The sequence below is a fragment of the Perissodus microlepis genome, chromosome 3 (genome assembly GCF_051167445.1).
Source record: "Perissodus microlepis isolate ML-2025 ecotype Zambia chromosome 3, ASM5116744v1, whole genome shotgun sequence".
NCBI classification, from domain to species: Eukaryota; Metazoa; Chordata; class Actinopteri; order Cichliformes; family Cichlidae; genus Perissodus; species Perissodus microlepis.
The window spans coordinates 22,123,805-22,140,970 of NC_140463.1; the positions used below are offsets into that span (position 1 = coordinate 22,123,805).

At 39.5% G+C, this 17,166-nt stretch overlaps 1 protein-coding gene across 1 annotated transcript in view; it reads left to right on the plus strand.

Annotated features, from left to right (window-relative positions):
- cyp26b1 (cytochrome P450, family 26, subfamily b, polypeptide 1) overlaps window positions 1–12,516 on the plus strand; it is a 38,371-nt gene extending 25,855 nt beyond the window's left edge. Inside the window, exons 3-7 of the mRNA XM_084923584.1 lie at window positions 5,003–5,121; window positions 5,361–5,517; window positions 5,879–6,034; window positions 7,649–7,933; window positions 8,831–12,516. Coding sequence (XP_084779710.1) covers window positions 5,003–5,121; window positions 5,361–5,517; window positions 5,879–6,034; window positions 7,649–7,933; window positions 8,831–9,223 — 1,110 coding nt within the window. The 3' untranslated portion in view covers window positions 9,224–12,516. The remainder of the gene's footprint in view (window positions 1–5,002; window positions 5,122–5,360; window positions 5,518–5,878; window positions 6,035–7,648; window positions 7,934–8,830) is intronic.
- Window positions 12,517–17,166: the final 4,650 nt, after the last annotated feature.

A 17,166-nucleotide genomic window follows, 5' to 3' on the forward strand; every position in this document is an offset into this window, starting at 1 on the left:
AGGGACTGCTTTTGTAAGAAGGAGAAATGAGTAAAAAGGAATAAAAAGTATGGTTTAGAAAAAAAGGATGGATGAAGGGGCAGGGAGAGCCAGGAAGAGGTGGGAGCAGAGAGAGAGAGAGAAAGAGGGAGGGAAAGGAGGGCAGAGAAAAGAATAAAGGAGTCTTTACATGTCTGTGGAACCAGCAGCTCGCAGCACTTTCACATAATTTAAGACATATGGACGTTATTAGGACAACCGTGTCTGTGTGCGAGTGTGTGTCTGACTATATCTGTGTGTGTGTGTGTGAGAGAGAGCACAGGAGTGAGTGTGTCTTTAAGCATGTGTCTTTGCGCTGCAGGCTACAGAAGACAGTCACGTTTTTGTGGTGCAGCAAAATGACTGTTGTATTGAACAATCCCCCACTAAAACACACACACACACACACAAACTCCCGTCTTGTGTGGAACTTGGAACGTCCCAGAGTGACACTACATAAAAAACTGTGTTTGATTGGCAGCCAGAGAAACTGTGTGTGCGTGTGTGTTTCTCAACATGTGTGTGTTTGTCTGACCTGTAGTTACCTTTCAGAGTCTCCCGTCTGCCTGCTCACACACTGACTGCCTGACTCACGGGTCCTACAGTAGCTCAACCTTTCTGCTCTGTCTGTACTTAAAAGTGTGTGTGTGTGTGTGTGTGTGAGTGTGTGTGTGTGTGCGTGTGTGTGTTGGAAGAGACAAAGTGCTCAACCAGATTGACCAATTATGCATAATCCAGTGCAGACGGGTTAAATGGCTAAATTCACAATGTTACACAGCCTTATTTGGCCTAACTAGTGTTTCTGGCGTTCAGTCTCTGCTTGGTGTGTGTGTGTGTGTGTTTGCATGGTTGTTATTGCTGATTTTTCATGATGATTCACAAACATATTTGCGTTGCATGTACTGGATATTGCATATAAAAGATAAATGGAGCTTCTTGATTTAAAAAGTGCCTTAAACCTGAATTCTTTTGAACAGCCAGCAGAGGGAGATTCCACTGGTTGCAAAGAGATTTCGGGTAGCGTTGAAGGTTATTGGAAAATTATTTGATCTCCGACTCCCAGTCAACACTTTTCATATTCTTTAAGGTCTCAGACTTTAGCTTTCAGACTGACTGAGCGCAATGTGATGTTTAAATTGTAAACTGTGGTCGTATCCATCCATACTTCTCTACATTTAGATATTTCCAGGACAGCTCAGAGATGTAATCTCTCTAGTTTGTCCTGGTCCTACCTGGGGCTTCATCCTGGTAGGACATACTTGGAACACCTCGTCTTTCCAGGAGGTGTCCGGGAGGTATCTTAATCAGATGCCTGAACCACCTGAAACACATTCTTATCTGAAGGCATGCTGAAAACTAACAACCTAGTTTTTATAAGCAAAACCTCAGCATGAGACATGATGAGGGCTGGTGGAAGTTTAAGGCACAAAGCTGCCAGCCAGGAGACTGTTGCATCCCTTTGGGGAGCTTTGTGATTTGTGATTTGTTTTGCTCTGTTTTCATTCACTGATTGGTTAGGTTTAGGCACAAAAAGGACTTTGTTAGATGTAAGACAATATGCCCCTTCACAACAGCAGCCCCGCACATAAGCAGGGTACATGGCACTCAATGTGACACCGAGTTGTCTTGAACAAGCATTGATACGTGCGTAACACTCGTCTCATTATCGCCATGATTGGTGCGTCGCACTGCCAGAGCCAAGTGTCTCTCAGACACTGACAGCTTTGACAAATTTGACTTTGGCAGCGCTCGACACCATGGGAATGGGAACAAGCTGAGGTAGAGGTGGGGGCAATCCGCAACCCTGTTTTACCACGCAACTTCAGCAACCCTTACGGGACAATCGATGTCATTATGAAAAGAGTGGAAAGCAGTTTAAAGATGCGCAATCCTTCGAATTTCATCCAAATCCAATCAGCGGTGTCCACTGTTTCCTGGGCAACAGACAAACAAATGACTGATTAATCCAACATTGACAGCCCTCAAAGTAGCAGACGAACAAAAGACGTCACTGCAGTCAGTGTTTCAGTATCTCAGGCTCTTTTGAGTTCAGATATTGTGTGTAATCTCCTGTGGTTGGGGTTGGGCAGCAGGTCGTGTAAGCTGATCTGTGACCAGCAGCCCCAGGGTGCGGCAGCAGAGGAAATGTAGTGCTACTAAGGTCTTAGAGGGCTCTGTGATCTGCACTAACCACTCCCTAACGCACAGCACATACGTATGTACCCGTACAGTGCGCACATGTAACGCATGCACGCACTCGTGCACTCGGCACCAGCTCAGTGGACTATTGTTCATTCATTTTCAGGAGGGCGTAGGGAGGGAAGCAGGCTTTGGAGGAATGAGAAGAGCGGGAGAAAATAAGAGGGAAATGAAGTAGAGAGCAAAATAAGAGTATGAGCGCCCAACTGATGTTTTGGTGGCTGAAACATCAACCTCAAGAACCACATGTACCCTCTCTGGCCTTGGTTCAGATCCCACTAGAAGCTGCTTTCTTCCCTCTCAATAAGTCAATGAAGAGAAGCAGAAACACTCCACTGGCTCCTCCGGTGTGTTAACATATGGGAAATATATTCCAAAATAAACAATAAAGGCACTTTGTTTGTGCATATTTCAGTAAAGCAAAGAATCTGGACACAATACAGTTTTTACAAGCATATACCGTTATACTTAAAAAAACCCAAAACTCTTTCCCCCATACAGACAACATTTGACAGCCTCCCCTGTACCCTTAATGATGAGTTTTGACACTTCACAATATCAATAAAGATGTGGTTTGACCACCATTAGAATAGTTTCCGGGTTTCTCCAAGGATAGCTGCATAAGCAGAGACCAACCTCACCAACTTTTGATGAACAACCAGTCATTTTGTTATGTAAGCAGCCCTGAAATATGACAGAAACCACTCAGTTAAGAAAAGGGTTTTAAGGGTTACTCCTCATCAGCTTTCAGGTGGTAACGAATTAAGGATGATTGCTGACAAAAGCCATTATCAAAGAGATTAAGCATATATTTTCTTTTACAACATGCTGCTATTAGAAACAATACCTATACAGAATTTTTTTTAGCATAGATTAGTTTCTCTGCAGGGTCTAATAAAGGAGAAAGTCATAAAAAGAAACCACAGTGATTAAATAAAGCAGAGAAAAACCACAGACAAGTAGCAGTTGGGAGTTTGTATGTGTATTTTAGATAATAAAAACGAAAGCCATTAAAAAATAATAAAAAGCCACTTTACGTCTGCTGGATTGGAGACATTTCCAAAACAACTGTAAGGCTCAATGACCACTATTTATTAGAAGTTTTCCACTTCTAATGGAAACTCAGCTCATTCAGCTTTGATTTCTGATTCAGTAAAACCTATAAGATGTATTGATTAGAGGGCGGTCCAAATTAAATATGACAGTCTTTTTTTGAAGTCTCAGTGTGACCATTCTAATATCATTGTCTTGTTTTGGAGCCAGGTGTGATTGTTGAGTGCATAGACACAGTTAGTTACTACTAGGCAGAACACTGTTTCATTATTATTTTTAATATTAGTAGCATTTTTTTATTATTATTATTTTTATACTATATAAAAATACTAGAGCACAGACATGTTGGACAAACAAACAATATTTGCTTTAAAATACTCCAAATATGTTTGAAGTGTCCACTTTAGTTAACTGCATCAGTGGATGTAAAGGATAAAAAGGCCCAACAAGTCAGCCATGCCTTGGTTAGATTAGGGAACAATATTAAAAATAGTAACTGTGTACAGCTATTAAGAAGAGATAGATTTTTGTAGCAGCCTGTGAACCTGTTTGTTTTTGTTGTAAAGTAGGAGCATTTTAATATGGGGCTCTATGGGCATTCACCAACTTTTGGAATCAGCCTCAAGTGGCCACTGAAGGAACTGCATCTCACTTCTGGCATATTCTTTTTAGGTGAAATCCTAAACACAGCTACAAAATTTGATTTCACTCAGTGTTTTGAGAAAATAATGAAGGCTGTTAACAGCTACAGTTCATCTGGTTCTAACTTTGTTCTTTCTTCTTCACTCATCTACATAATTAGGAAAATGTCCGACCGTTAAAGGAACAAGAAACTTATTAGTTCAAATAAAACTAAGCATGGGTAGCTGATTCATTTTAATATAAAAGCTCTATTCTAGTCCATTTCCCTCTCTTTTTTCTCCTCTTCGGTGTTCTCCACTTCTAAATCATTCCCAAGACTCTTTCATGGGCAGTTTTGCACTTTAAATCTGATGGAATATTATTTGTCCAAACAACACTGACGACTGGTGACTGATTCATACTAAGAAATACTCTGTGCAGCCAGGAAAGAACTTAGCTCTTCCCCCTCTTTCTGTTCGTGCTCTTTCTATCTGTCATTCTAGTTCTGCTGACTACAGGGGAAAAACCTCCACAATGTATAAGTCTCTGTAAAGACCAAGCAAGAGCAATAAGGGGGGAGAAGAGACAGAGAGAGGGAGAACTTGGGGATAAATAAGGAACGGGAATCATAGAAAATGAAAAAAAGAATGAACACGTGATGGAAAGTCCAGCCTAGGTAGAATTTAGAAGAGAGAAGGAGATCAATGATTAGACAATTTAGAGAAATATGAGAGGCCAAGACAATGGCTACAAAAATACAGCCAGATGTTTTATCCTTTACCAAAAACCAGTTGTCTCTTTCATGGTCAACTGTAGAACTTTGTACCAAATTTCACTTGTAAAGTGCACATTTTTTAGATGCCCTGCAAACCAAGAGACAGACACAAAACACCCCAATAAATTCCCAGTAAATACCAGCATTACTGCAGAATAAACTTGTGCTTCCTGTTGTCTTTTCACATACCTGTCAGTCAGGATTTACCGAGGGGATTACAACATATAATCTGTGGACATTTGTCCTCTGTTTTGACTTGCACTTCTCCAACAGCTGGGCGCTGTTGCATTCTGCATTTGAGACTGATGTTATTTGCTCATTTCTCTGTCTCTCCAGGTGTTTGCCAAAGTGTTCAGCCATGAGGCCTTGGAGTCGTACCTCCCTAAAATCCAGCAGGTCATCCAGGAGAGTCTCAGAGTGTGGAGCTCTACGCCTGAGCCCATCAACGTCTACAGGTACGGCCAGGGAAGGACAGTGGAGACAGTTGTTAATGTAGCTAAAATCTGGGAGCAAGACTAAAACAGCGCTCCTATCCTAGGTGAATGCAGGTAGAAAGGTATTTATGATGAGTATCGCTGACAACACAGAGTCGTTATCAGCAGTGGTAGAAACTCAGAATATACAAGAGTTCAAAAACACAGGCTGCTTCAATGGGCTACTAAATTAATATTATTCATCTGTCATTTTTCTGCAGGGAGAGCCAGAGGCTGTCCTTCACCATGGCTGTCAGGGTGCTGCTGGGCTTCAGGGTGACAGAGGAGGAAATGAAGCATTTGTTCTCAACCTTCCAGGACTTTGTCAACAACCTCTTCAGTCTGCCCATAGACCTGCCATTTAGTGGCTACAGAAGGGTAAGTGTACCATATGACCACTTCCTTCTCATTGGTATTTTTGGATCTTAGTATATCTTTTTACATCTTAATGTCTCCAAAAATAAAAGTGTTTTCCCAACTGGTCACTGCAGATGGCTGCACCTCCCTGAGCCTGGTTCTGTTCAACGGTACTTCCTGTTAAAAGGGAGTTTTTCTTTCCTACTGTCATCAAGTGTTTGCTCATAGGGCGTTGTGCAACTGTTTAGGTTTCTTTCTAATATTGTAAGATCTTTACCTTACAATACAAAGCATTTTGGGGTGCTTGTTGCTCAGCTAAACTGAATTTGCATCAAAGAGGACATTTTAAGGGTAAAAGGACTTAATTTGTGCATTGTTGCAGGGTATCCGTGCACGAGACACCCTTCAGAAGAGCATAGAGAAAGCCATCAGGGAGAAGCCCATGTGCACCCAAGGCAAAGATTACAGTGACGCGTTGGATGTCCTAATGGAGAGTGCCAAAGAGAATGGCAGCGAGCTCACCATGCAAGAACTCAAGGTAACATACCGAAGCACAAAAAACAGCCACCTGGGAAAGAGGGTAGGGTAGTGCAAGCATGCGCTGAAAAGAAGCCAGAACCACAAGAAGTCACTCAATCGCATGTAGAAGCACGTGGATACACACTAATTCGTATGGGTGCAAACACACATAGAAATCTCTATTTACCTAGCAGAGAGCTGCCAAAAGGAACCAGTCTGGGCTGACTGAAAACACAAACAGCCATCATAATTCTCTGACAAATCAGCCAGTGATCATAAGTACCAAACGGGGATAATGATACACACCCTAATGTGAAATATGATAGCGTTAATACCTATCGGCTGACAGGAACAGAATAACACACACATACGCACACACTCATGGTCAGGCACACCCTCTGTTTACCTATTAAAGTAATTCAGAGGAATTCTGTGGAAACTCGACTCTCTGCTTCTCTCTCGGACTTTGTGGTTTCTGGGTTAAGTCCAGGGCCAAAAATAAGTCAACACTCCCCCCCTGCTAGGGGTCTGAAAGAGGCCTCCTGTACGCACACACTCACACACAAATATTTAAATACACACACAAAGTGAACTGGGGAGGCCCTGTCGCAGAGGCCCAGGCTGAAGCTCTCTCCTGCAGCTTTCTGACGCATGCATTTATAGCACACACACACACACACACACACACACACACACACACACACACACACACACACACACACACATATATATATATATATACACATATATATATATATATATATATATATATATATATATATATATGCTGGTAGATGCGAGGAGGACCTAACTATTATTTATTCCACTGACTTAGGGCCTTAAGGGGCCCAGCATAGTGCACACTGAGTTTGTTATTGGATGTTACCTTCATATTTCCAAACACACTACTTTTCAGGAATTAAAAACAACATACTTTTATTATGCATTGACTTTTGACTCCTCTCTCTCTCTTTTGGTCCAACATTGTTCCAAAACAAATGGCAAGCTTGAGGTGTCGGGTAATGGATTTGTGCCCAAATTATGGTTGAGTTTGCACATAGCTCTGTTTTTACTCAGTGGAAAGAACAATTTTACATTTTTTAGAATAATATTCCTACATGCCGCTGTTAAACAAGCAGTTTCTGGGTTTACTTCTAGCTCAAAAAGACTATGAAAGACTACTGGTTGAGCATTTGGCTGATGCTCACCCTCAGCCTTCTTTATTTCCACTCTGCAAACTGTTTATTAAAGCAACAAGTAATTAACCAATCAGAGATGAAATGAGGCTATAGTTGGCTTGCTCTCAAAGTAAAGACAAGTCAACTGATACACCCTCAGTACTGCCAAGTACTCAATGAATGCTTGTGATCATTCAAGAATGAGTCTTTACTTTCCTAGTTATTGTTGTAAATAGTGATAGGAACTCTTTTTCAAAGCTTTTTGCTATTCTATAAACCCATAAAACTTTTTCCCCCATGGGAGAAGATGAAAAATGTATAGGGTCGACTGATACCCTGGTAGCTCGGGACCTCCAAGGGGTTGCAAGATAAATGTGTTTTTCTGCAAAACTGTTAACCAAACAAGACCCAAGGAGCGCACTAATACGCCATCGTATCTGTTTGCTGACCCACAGGAATCAACCATTGAGCTGATCTTTGCTGCCTTTGCCACCACTGCCAGCGCAAGCACCTCCCTTATCATGCAGCTCCTCCGCCACCCTCAAGTCCTTGAGCGCCTGAGGGAGGAACTGAGATCCAGGGGTCTCCTTCACAACGGCTGCCTCTGCCCAGAAGCAGAGCTGAGGCTCGACACCATTATCAGCCTGAAGTACCTGGACTGTGTCATCAAGGAGGTGCTGAGACTCTTTACTCCTGTTTCTGGGGCCTACCGAACCGCCATGCAGACCTTCGAACTGGACGTAAGTGTCCCTAGAACAGTACATCCTTCACATCTCCATGAACCTCTTGTTGTGCAGCATGCTTGTCTTAACATGAATTTTCTTTTTTAAATCAATGCTACTCAATGTCAGCTTTCATTTCCCGTTATATTTTTGTGCAGTGGTAGCTCTGTCATATCAAATCTACCCAAAAAGTCAGAGACTCAACTAGAAGAACCATTGAGTTACCATTCAAATGAATGGTGTAGGTGTTGGTACACAACCTGCAGACACTACAAGAATCATTACAAGAGTATCAAGAGTCTGATCACACAAAAGGAGGGAAGGGGAGATTTAGAGGAAAATTACCAAGGATGGACCTCTTTAAATAGCTATCTGTATTTAAAGAAGAGAGAGCCACTGGCAATGGAAACAAATTTTGGTACAAAAAGTGTTCCAATGTCCTGATCACCATCACAGATGTATTCAGCAGTGAAACTATTTATGATGATTTTGACTTTATTTGCTTCTCTAATGTATTTGCATTCATTAACAATGACCACTGGATAGAAAAAGAAGGTCCTAGCCCACATATCTTCTGGATACTCTGCACGCCTGAAAAAAATGGGTGTTGCAGCCAGATGTTAAATCAGCATCCATTGTACACGTACAATGACAGTAATGGGCTATTCTATTCTATTCTATTCTATTCTATTCTATTCCAATGGGTTCCTGGATTGATCAAGGACCCTAAATGCTTCTCATATTGCTGTATTCTGGTATGAACAGAGAAAAGATGGTTTGAATATGGAAGAACACATATTACCAGAAAAGTTCACAATTACTTCATATGTTGTTCATATGTGCTTATGGTGGCTAAGTGAACAATTATTTTTATGTGTGTTCATTGTTATGAATTCTGTTTTTTTTTGTCTCCAGGGAGTCCAGATTCCCAAAGGCTGGAGTGTGATGTACAGCATTCGGGACACTCATGACACTGCTGCCGTCTTCAAAGATGTGGATGCCTTTGACCCTGACCGCTTCAGTCAGGAGCGGAGTGAAGACAAAGAAGGACGCTTCCACTATCTGCCTTTTGGTGGCGGCGTCAGGTCCTGTCTGGGAAAGCAGCTCGCCACCCTCTTCCTTCGCATCCTGGCGATCGAGCTGGCCTGCACCAGCCGCTTCGAGCTGGCTACGCGGAACTTCCCCCGCGTAATCACGGTGCCTGTTGTCCACCCGGTCGATGGGCTGAAGGTTAAGTTCTACGGATTGGACTCCAACCAAAATGAGATCATGGCCAAGTCCGAAGAGCTCTTGGGAGCGACAGTTTAAAAGGGTGGAGGGGTTGATGAGTGGGGGTAGGGGAGGAGAGCAGATTTGTAAGGGAGAAGATTTGAGAAAGGAAGGAATACATTTTAGAGTTATCTTTTCCTTTCCGCCTTTTTTTTTTCAGCCAAGAAGGAGAAGTCTTAATGTTATGCTACAGCTGATGATTTGGACTTTCCTTTAAGAAAGAAAGAAGCTGCCAAAAAAAGTTCTAGAGTTCTATACTATACAAAGAACTATACACACAAAAAGTATGTACAAAAAAAAGAAAACAAAAAACAAAAAAAAAGCTATGTAATATAATTTGAAAAAGAATGTGGGTAGTGCACAAAGGGAGAAAGAGAGTTGTGGTGGTACTTTTGGTGAAATGAAGTGTAGAAAAGTTAAAGATGGTTGTCAATGGGAGGCGAGATGGATGAAACAGGGTAAAGGACGAACAAATATGATATTCTAGCATTTATGCTTGTGCTTAATCAAAAAATGAGTGAACCATTTCAGTTGTATAGCAGGGTAAGAGAGACGGATATATAGACTTAAACATTTCAGGTTTCATGATCCTTTAGTCTTTTTCGTTTCCTTCTTAGTGGTGCCCTCCAAATTTAATCCATGTCTTTTTAGTGTATGGTAGTGGTAGCTTTTTTTGGGTTCTTTCCAATTCAAGTTCTTTACTAGCACTCGGATGCACCCTAAAGGATCGTTGCACACTGGGTAGCAGGTTGTGCATCACTTTAGCTCTATACCATTAACTGTATGATGATGCAGTATATACTTTTGAGTGGTTTAAACTTGTACTGCTAATTAGTGTCAAGTATCAATGAAGAATGTATTTTAATGGGGAAGATACGCTGGACGGCTAAGTTGAGGGGCAGTACTCAAACCACACTGAAGTGATGTAAATGGGCAATTTGTTTCTTATGACAACATTGCCTTTCCTATCTGCCTCTAACAGTTTCCATATTACCTCCACTCGTGCACCATAAAGTAAAATAAGCTTCTCAAAGTACTAGCATCGCAAAGAAACACATACATAAAGGCTAAGAGCTGCAGAGCTTTTATCCAGGAGGGAGGGGGGATTTTAATGCAAAGTGCAGCTGCAATCACAGTAAAGAGAGGAACTAGGGAGCCTCAAAGTCTTTGAGATATATCTTGAAAGAATAAAATCATGCTGGAAGGACAACGTGCTTTCTGGCTCTAACATTCCACTTAAAAAGCCCTAAAAATGGGAACTGAGTTCAAGAGAAGCTCAAAGAAAGCCTTACTTCCTTAATTCCACTTTGAACCTTGAGATTGTTTTTCAGGTTGCCCGTCTGCATTAAGTCAGAATCTTGCCCATATATACAAATCCTCAATTATCTAAAAAGTGAATAAACTCAGGTGCAGATTAGGCACTATGGTGTAGAACTGATAAGTCTTCTTTAATATTTAACTATGACTGCACATAACAGGACTATCCCTTACTCGCTGCCGTAACTTCAGAGCTGGATCGATGTTTTCTGCCCAAATCAAAAAGAAGAAAAAAAGAAGAAGATGAATCATGGGGTGAGGGTGAGCAACTTCAAACAGCAATTCTTTTTCTACTTGTCATGTTACCCTTCTGCAACCATTTTGCATCCCCCAAAGCAAACAATTTTGTTGGTGGAAGCACAAACAACCGACAGGAATTCCCATTCGGCATCACACAAGATAAAAGCAATGGAATCCAGGTCAAAAGTAACGTGGTCCAGGTCTGCTTTGTAAATTCTCTGAACCTGTGCTTTGATTTGATTTGATTTTTTATATACCACACTACCAAGTTGCATTGAGATTGTACTCTCTCTCGGGTGGACACTTTGTCCTGCTAACAAAGAAACAAGTAACTTTAAGGACTTGCTCCGAGAGAGAGAGCAGTGAAAAAAAGAAGAAGGGTAAGGCGGAGGTGGAGAGAAGTCCTACATACATGCTGCTTGAATGTTGCTTTGTCATTCTGCGTTTGTTTATTTGTGTGCTGTTTTTATTTGCGTGGCTCCCTGGGGCGGCCATTTTGAGCTCTGCGGAAAAATTGACGCTCTGTCTTGCTGCTCCTCCAATCAACACTAAGAATGCAAAAACAAAAGTAATTCCACGGTTTAAGCAACTTTATGAGCTGAAAGAGATTTATTGCTCGAGGTGATTGCACAATCAGAACTCTTGGAGATTTTTGTGTTCCATAATTGGAAAGGAACATCCAGTTCTTTTTCCCCATATATGGAAAGCTTCTAACAGCGGAAATCTGGGACTTGTTTGGGACATTCTGAGCTCCTTGGACAGAGTTCTATGTTTTGAGCTTGGGAGAGAAGGACCAATGAGGTTTTAGGGGAGGACAGGGTGGCACTCAGAGTTTTTTTGTTTATTTTTAAATAAAATTTGATATCTAATTGGACCATCCTGTTGTCCACTAACATTCCAGATGGATCCTGCCTGTGCCAGATGTTGTTCACTCTTTCTGCCAACCACACCACTGATCTCGTCATGATGAAAAAATATGAACGTAGATATTTTTGTTTTTGTTTTTGCTGCTTTTCTTGTGTACATTTTCTAATTGAGAGTTCTAGATTGCAATAGTTTGTATCGAGTGAGATTTGCTATTTCTTTCCTTCATATATATATATATATATATATATATATATATATATATATATATATGATTTAGCTGATTAAAATATTTTGTGAAAGCAGAAAGAGCATTAATAGGTTATAGTGTATATTAATTTGTACAATATTCCTTTCATTAGCAAGCCATGGGGGAAAATCAGCTATTTACATCAACTAATAACCTAATATTAATGTTATTGTACAATTAATATTGTTGTTATAAGATATTTGAAATGCTATTTTTTATTCTATTACAGATTTAGAGTTTTTAGGCTAAATGAGAAGGTCTTTGGTAAATATTGGATGTATTTAGAATGTTATGTATTTCAATTATATTGTAAACAGTGTTTAAAATGTTAATATTGATGATTTGATTACTGTAATAATTATTATTTGTTTTGTTATTCAGACTTATTATCACTGCATTTTATTTGATATTAATTATGGGAAACAAAAAAGCACTTGTGAGGTATGTTTTATTTTTTAAGTGCCATGCGACTACACTTCCTTTTTCTCTCACCTGTTGGTTTCTGAACCTGTCTTACGTCATTCTGTACATATTTGCCTTTCTTTATACGAAAAAAAATCATTTAGGTTAAATATGAATGTCTTGTGCTACTTTCCTTGTTTTCTTTTTGTTACTATGATTGTTAAATATACTCCTGTAATAAAATATAAAGTGAAAAAGATATCTGAAAAGTGAATTTTTTGACCACTCTTTCTTTTGACTAGCAATCTAAAGAGAAACTGCAGTTTTTACTGGACAGCACTGTGTTACCTTCACAACAAGACGGTCCTGGTTTTTAGTCCTGGCTGGGGTCTCCTTCACTGGTCCTTGCACGTGCTCTTTCTGGATACTCGATATTCCCTCATAGTCCAGACATGCATGTTAGCTTAATTGGTGTGACTGTGCAAGTAAATGGTTGGCTGGGTCTCTGTGTTAGGCCCATGCTAACCTGACAACCTCATCAAGGTGTAGGGTTGGGCAGTAATTTAAATGAATGAGAACTGACATTTTGCTTTTAAATTCTCTCAATACAACCTACAGTATTTACTCTCCCAGTAAATTTTGATATTTTAAAGCTAAAATACAATCATTGTCCCTATCAGAGATGGGCAGTAACGCGTTAATCTGATTCCTTTTTTTCAAGTAATGAGTAATGTAAGGGATTACTAATGCAAAAAAGCAATTAGATTACTGCTACTTTCCTGTAAGCATGCTGCGTTACTGTGTTACTAAACCGTGATTTTGTTTGTGAGAGTGTCTCATGACAATGATGTAAGCGCATGCAACGTCTGTGGCAGCAACAGACGAGTAGATCAACAATGGATAATGGAGTGCGGGAGAGAGTACAACCATGTAGCGTTAAAAGCGTGGAAGTGCTTACTCTACTTCAAGTTTTATTCCGTAAAAAGTGACAGAAACATTAGCGTCCGCTGTACGCTCTACGTGGGAAGAAAAGTTACACTTCAAATCTGAGCAAGCACCGAGCAAGCCGCCACGGGAATGTGAAATTGACAGAGAAATCCCCGGATCCCTCCACTGACATGACCGCTGCGGCACCGGGCAAACCTCCACCTGCCCCACTCCTGCTAAACAGGTGAAAATAGATTTAAGAGAGTCAGGACTTAGTGTTGCTAAATCTTTGATTTTGTTTATTTTTTTCTGTTTTTCTTGCATCTATTTGAAAGAGTGAGTGAAACACAAAAAAAATTTCATTTTACATGCTGGAATATGCAGAAAATAGGTTTAAATGTTAAAAAAGTGTATTCAAATGAAAGACTGTTGCTTATAATTTATTTTTTTGCTTGATGTGCATAAATTTAAAAGATTAAAACTAATAAAACAATTTTACAAAGAGACTTTTCCATTTGATTCAGTTTTATATGATAGATTATGCATAAAAAATAGAATTGGGCTGAAAGGTCTATTGCTTTATTAAGTATTCAGGTTGTGTATCATGTTTTTAAAAAGTAACTAAGTAATAAGTAATTAATTACTTTTGAAAATAAGTACTCAGTAATGTAACAGGGTTACTTTTTTGGAGAAGTAATCAGTAATAAGTAACTAATGACTTTTTTCAAATAACTTGAACAACACTGGTCCCTATCCATTAATTTTCAGATTTATAAGTAAATAATTACAGTTATTTATTTGCATTCCTGAAGAGAAAAAAACATTTAATGGTTGAACATTGTACTTTATTACTTTCTGAGTTTGCAGTCCACTGTACTGGCTCAAATTTAGGTATAAAAACTTAAAATTTTTAGTCTTAAACATGTTTTGGCAGATTTCTAAAATATAATAGGTGGTGGTCTTATAAATTTGTTATGCGTGTGTGTGGTAGCGCTTGCATAGCAAACAAGGTAAAATCTTCAGTTATTTGCTATTGTGATTAGAGGTCATATCGCCCAACCCTCCATGACAGCTGGGATAACCCTAACCTCTTAGCCAGAATACTAAAGTAAATAAATCCGAACTAAAACAATTGTGTGGAAAAGAAAAAACCTAGACTTGGTTACATCTGTGAACCAGCTTTTTGACCGATTCAAAGATCGCCAACCATTAACAACTTCTACCCTCCGCTCAGCTTTGCCATGCAGCATTGCTGTGTATTGTATTCAGATGAAGTTAAATCTTTATATAAGGTGTTAATGCAGTGACAATCTAGATAACCAAATTACATCCAGACTCTGAAGAGCATGCATGAGAACTTTGTTAGTTTTTTGGAAGCCACATGAAACCGGCACACAAACAAAAACAAATGTATGTGCAAAAGTGCAGCCAGCAAGCAAGTCAGACAGATGGTAGGCAGCCTGTATTGTGCATGCTAACAAGCTTGAAGTACTGAAAGCACGAACATGTAAATCAGAAAGGTTGGAAATCTTGCGGAAGGGTAACAAGCAGGACCAGGTGCTCTCTGTCAGTTTAAGTTAACTATTTATAGTAGTAGATTCTGTGATGAATCCCAGCTCCATGAATGACATATTCACCCATCTGCTCCAGTGGCTTCTGTCCCCTAAAAAAGAAACCCGTGAGTGTTTCCACTTTGAAAGCACAAAATAAGTCTATGTAAAAAGGTTGTAGGGGTGGCAGTGTCACACGTCAGTACAGCAATTTCACCCATGACACTGGAGTTCAACCCTTATGTAATCATAGTTTCATATTATATTTTGAGTTAAGTTTTGTTTTTACGCTCACAATCCCATCAGTGACACTTTTTTGAAAATACGCCCACCTGCTGGGATGGCTTCTGTCATTTAAATAAAACCAGTCATTGTTTCCCCTTTGAAAGAACAACAAAAGTTCACATCAGGACGTTATGGGACTGGCAGTGTCATACATCAATACAACAGTTTCACTCAGCAGAGTTAAACTCCCATGTTATCTTAGTTTCATATTATGTTTTGACCTTTGTTTTTCCATGCCATTTACTTTCATTTTAATAGACCATTTCATTTTCACTTTGTCAATACACCCTTATTACAATGTTAAACACATTTCAGAAAGTTCAGTTTTTTAGGTTAGAAGGTTTAAGATTTTAAAGGCAATTATTTACAAGGCCTCAAGAAGTCACCCGATCCCTCTGGGTTTTCCCTAGTAATTTCTTAGTGAGCGTAACAGCTAACCCGATCTAATTCTATTGGTTCAAACAACCCCCAAAGCACCAGATGTACATAGATGTTGTCTTGTTGGCTAAATCTTGTAGAAATTTCTCAAAATTTTGACTTATTAACTTGAAATTTTGACTTATTAGCTTGAAATTTTGCAAAAAGTAACTCGAAATTTCGAGTTAGCTCTGCCAATCAGTAATCTACATGAATGATGTCATTTTCCTGTTACTGTGATTCATGTGATTCAGTTAATAACACAAGGATTTCATCATTTGTGAAGCCACGCTGAAAATACTCAGCAATTTGTGCATTCATGACTGGCTGTAATGCTGGTAGCTTAGCTTTAGCATTTATAACAAGGAAATGATGTAATTCATGCAGATTACTGATTGGCAGTGTTAACTTGAAATTTTGAGTTACTTTTCTCAAAAATTTGAGTTAAAAAGTCAAAATTTTGTGTTAATAAGTTTAAATTTTGAGAAAATAACTTGAAATTTCGAGAAAGGTAACTCAAAATTTCAAGTTATAGATCCTTTTTTTTGTGTGGAGGAAACGGGCTTCCATAAAAAAACTTTATTGTCCCACGTGGGAAAATTATTTTTGGCAAGCAGTGCTAAACCTTGCACCATTCGCATAAGAAACTCAATACCCCAAATCAATCAATAATTAAGTTCATTTTAGTTGATTAATTAATACACATTTGTTTCCCATAATACAACTCCGGCTAACATTCAAGTGTGTAAAAGTGAAAGGTAATCTTTTCAAGGCATTAGAGACACCTGAATTTATGCCTCTGTGGTCTAAAGCATCACCATTCCTTAGACATTTTAGGATGTCTAATACGCCCTTATCAATGTTTATACAGAGCTGGGAAACGATATTTGCCCCCTCCCTTCCTTTTTAGCATATTTGTTACACTTTGTTACTTATTTGAGTTCATCGAACAGATTTGAAAACTGATTTAAAGTGAGAAAGAATGAAATGGAGGGAGGTGGAAAGGTATAGGTGCAAGGAGTAGCAGTAGTAAAAGATGAGTTTAAATACCTAGGGCCAACCATTCAAAGTAATGAAGAGAGACAGGAGGCTGAGCTGAAGGTAGCAGGTTTGAAGATTTTCATTGGGAGTGACCACGATGGACAGGAATACATCAGAGGTTGAGCAGCTCGAAGGCAAAGAGGGACGGCTGGGATGGTTTGGACATATCTAGAGCATGGATGTAGTGAAGGAAGTCATGCAAAAGGGTTGCTGTGACAAAGTTAGATGCTAGAGCCAGAGAAAGACAGAAGCAGATGATCCGCTGTGGCAAACAGAAAGAAGAAGGCAGCATAAGTGATAGTGATTAGAAAGAGGGGATTAGCCTTTCCATCAGGAACCTTTTTGGTGTTCACATCTGTCAGATCTAAATAAAAATCAAATTTGAGTGTAGTATGGGACCGCAGTGTTATTTAGAGGAAAGATTAATTTGATTTTAGCTAAGTAAGCATTGTGAAAGCAGCAATGAGCAGCTTAATGGGTGAAACGCGATACTGTTGGTAACAAATCGTCAACGAGCTGGATGCTTTCATAAATAAATGACGCTCAACATTAAAAAGACCGCAGACTTGATTAAACCCTACTCGAACGTTCCCTTAAGCAGCCTCGCTTTCTTGATGCAGAGACGAATGGTGGCTCTTTCCTTGAACATTGTTCTTGGAACTGTTACTGGAACTAGAAAACAGAGTCAG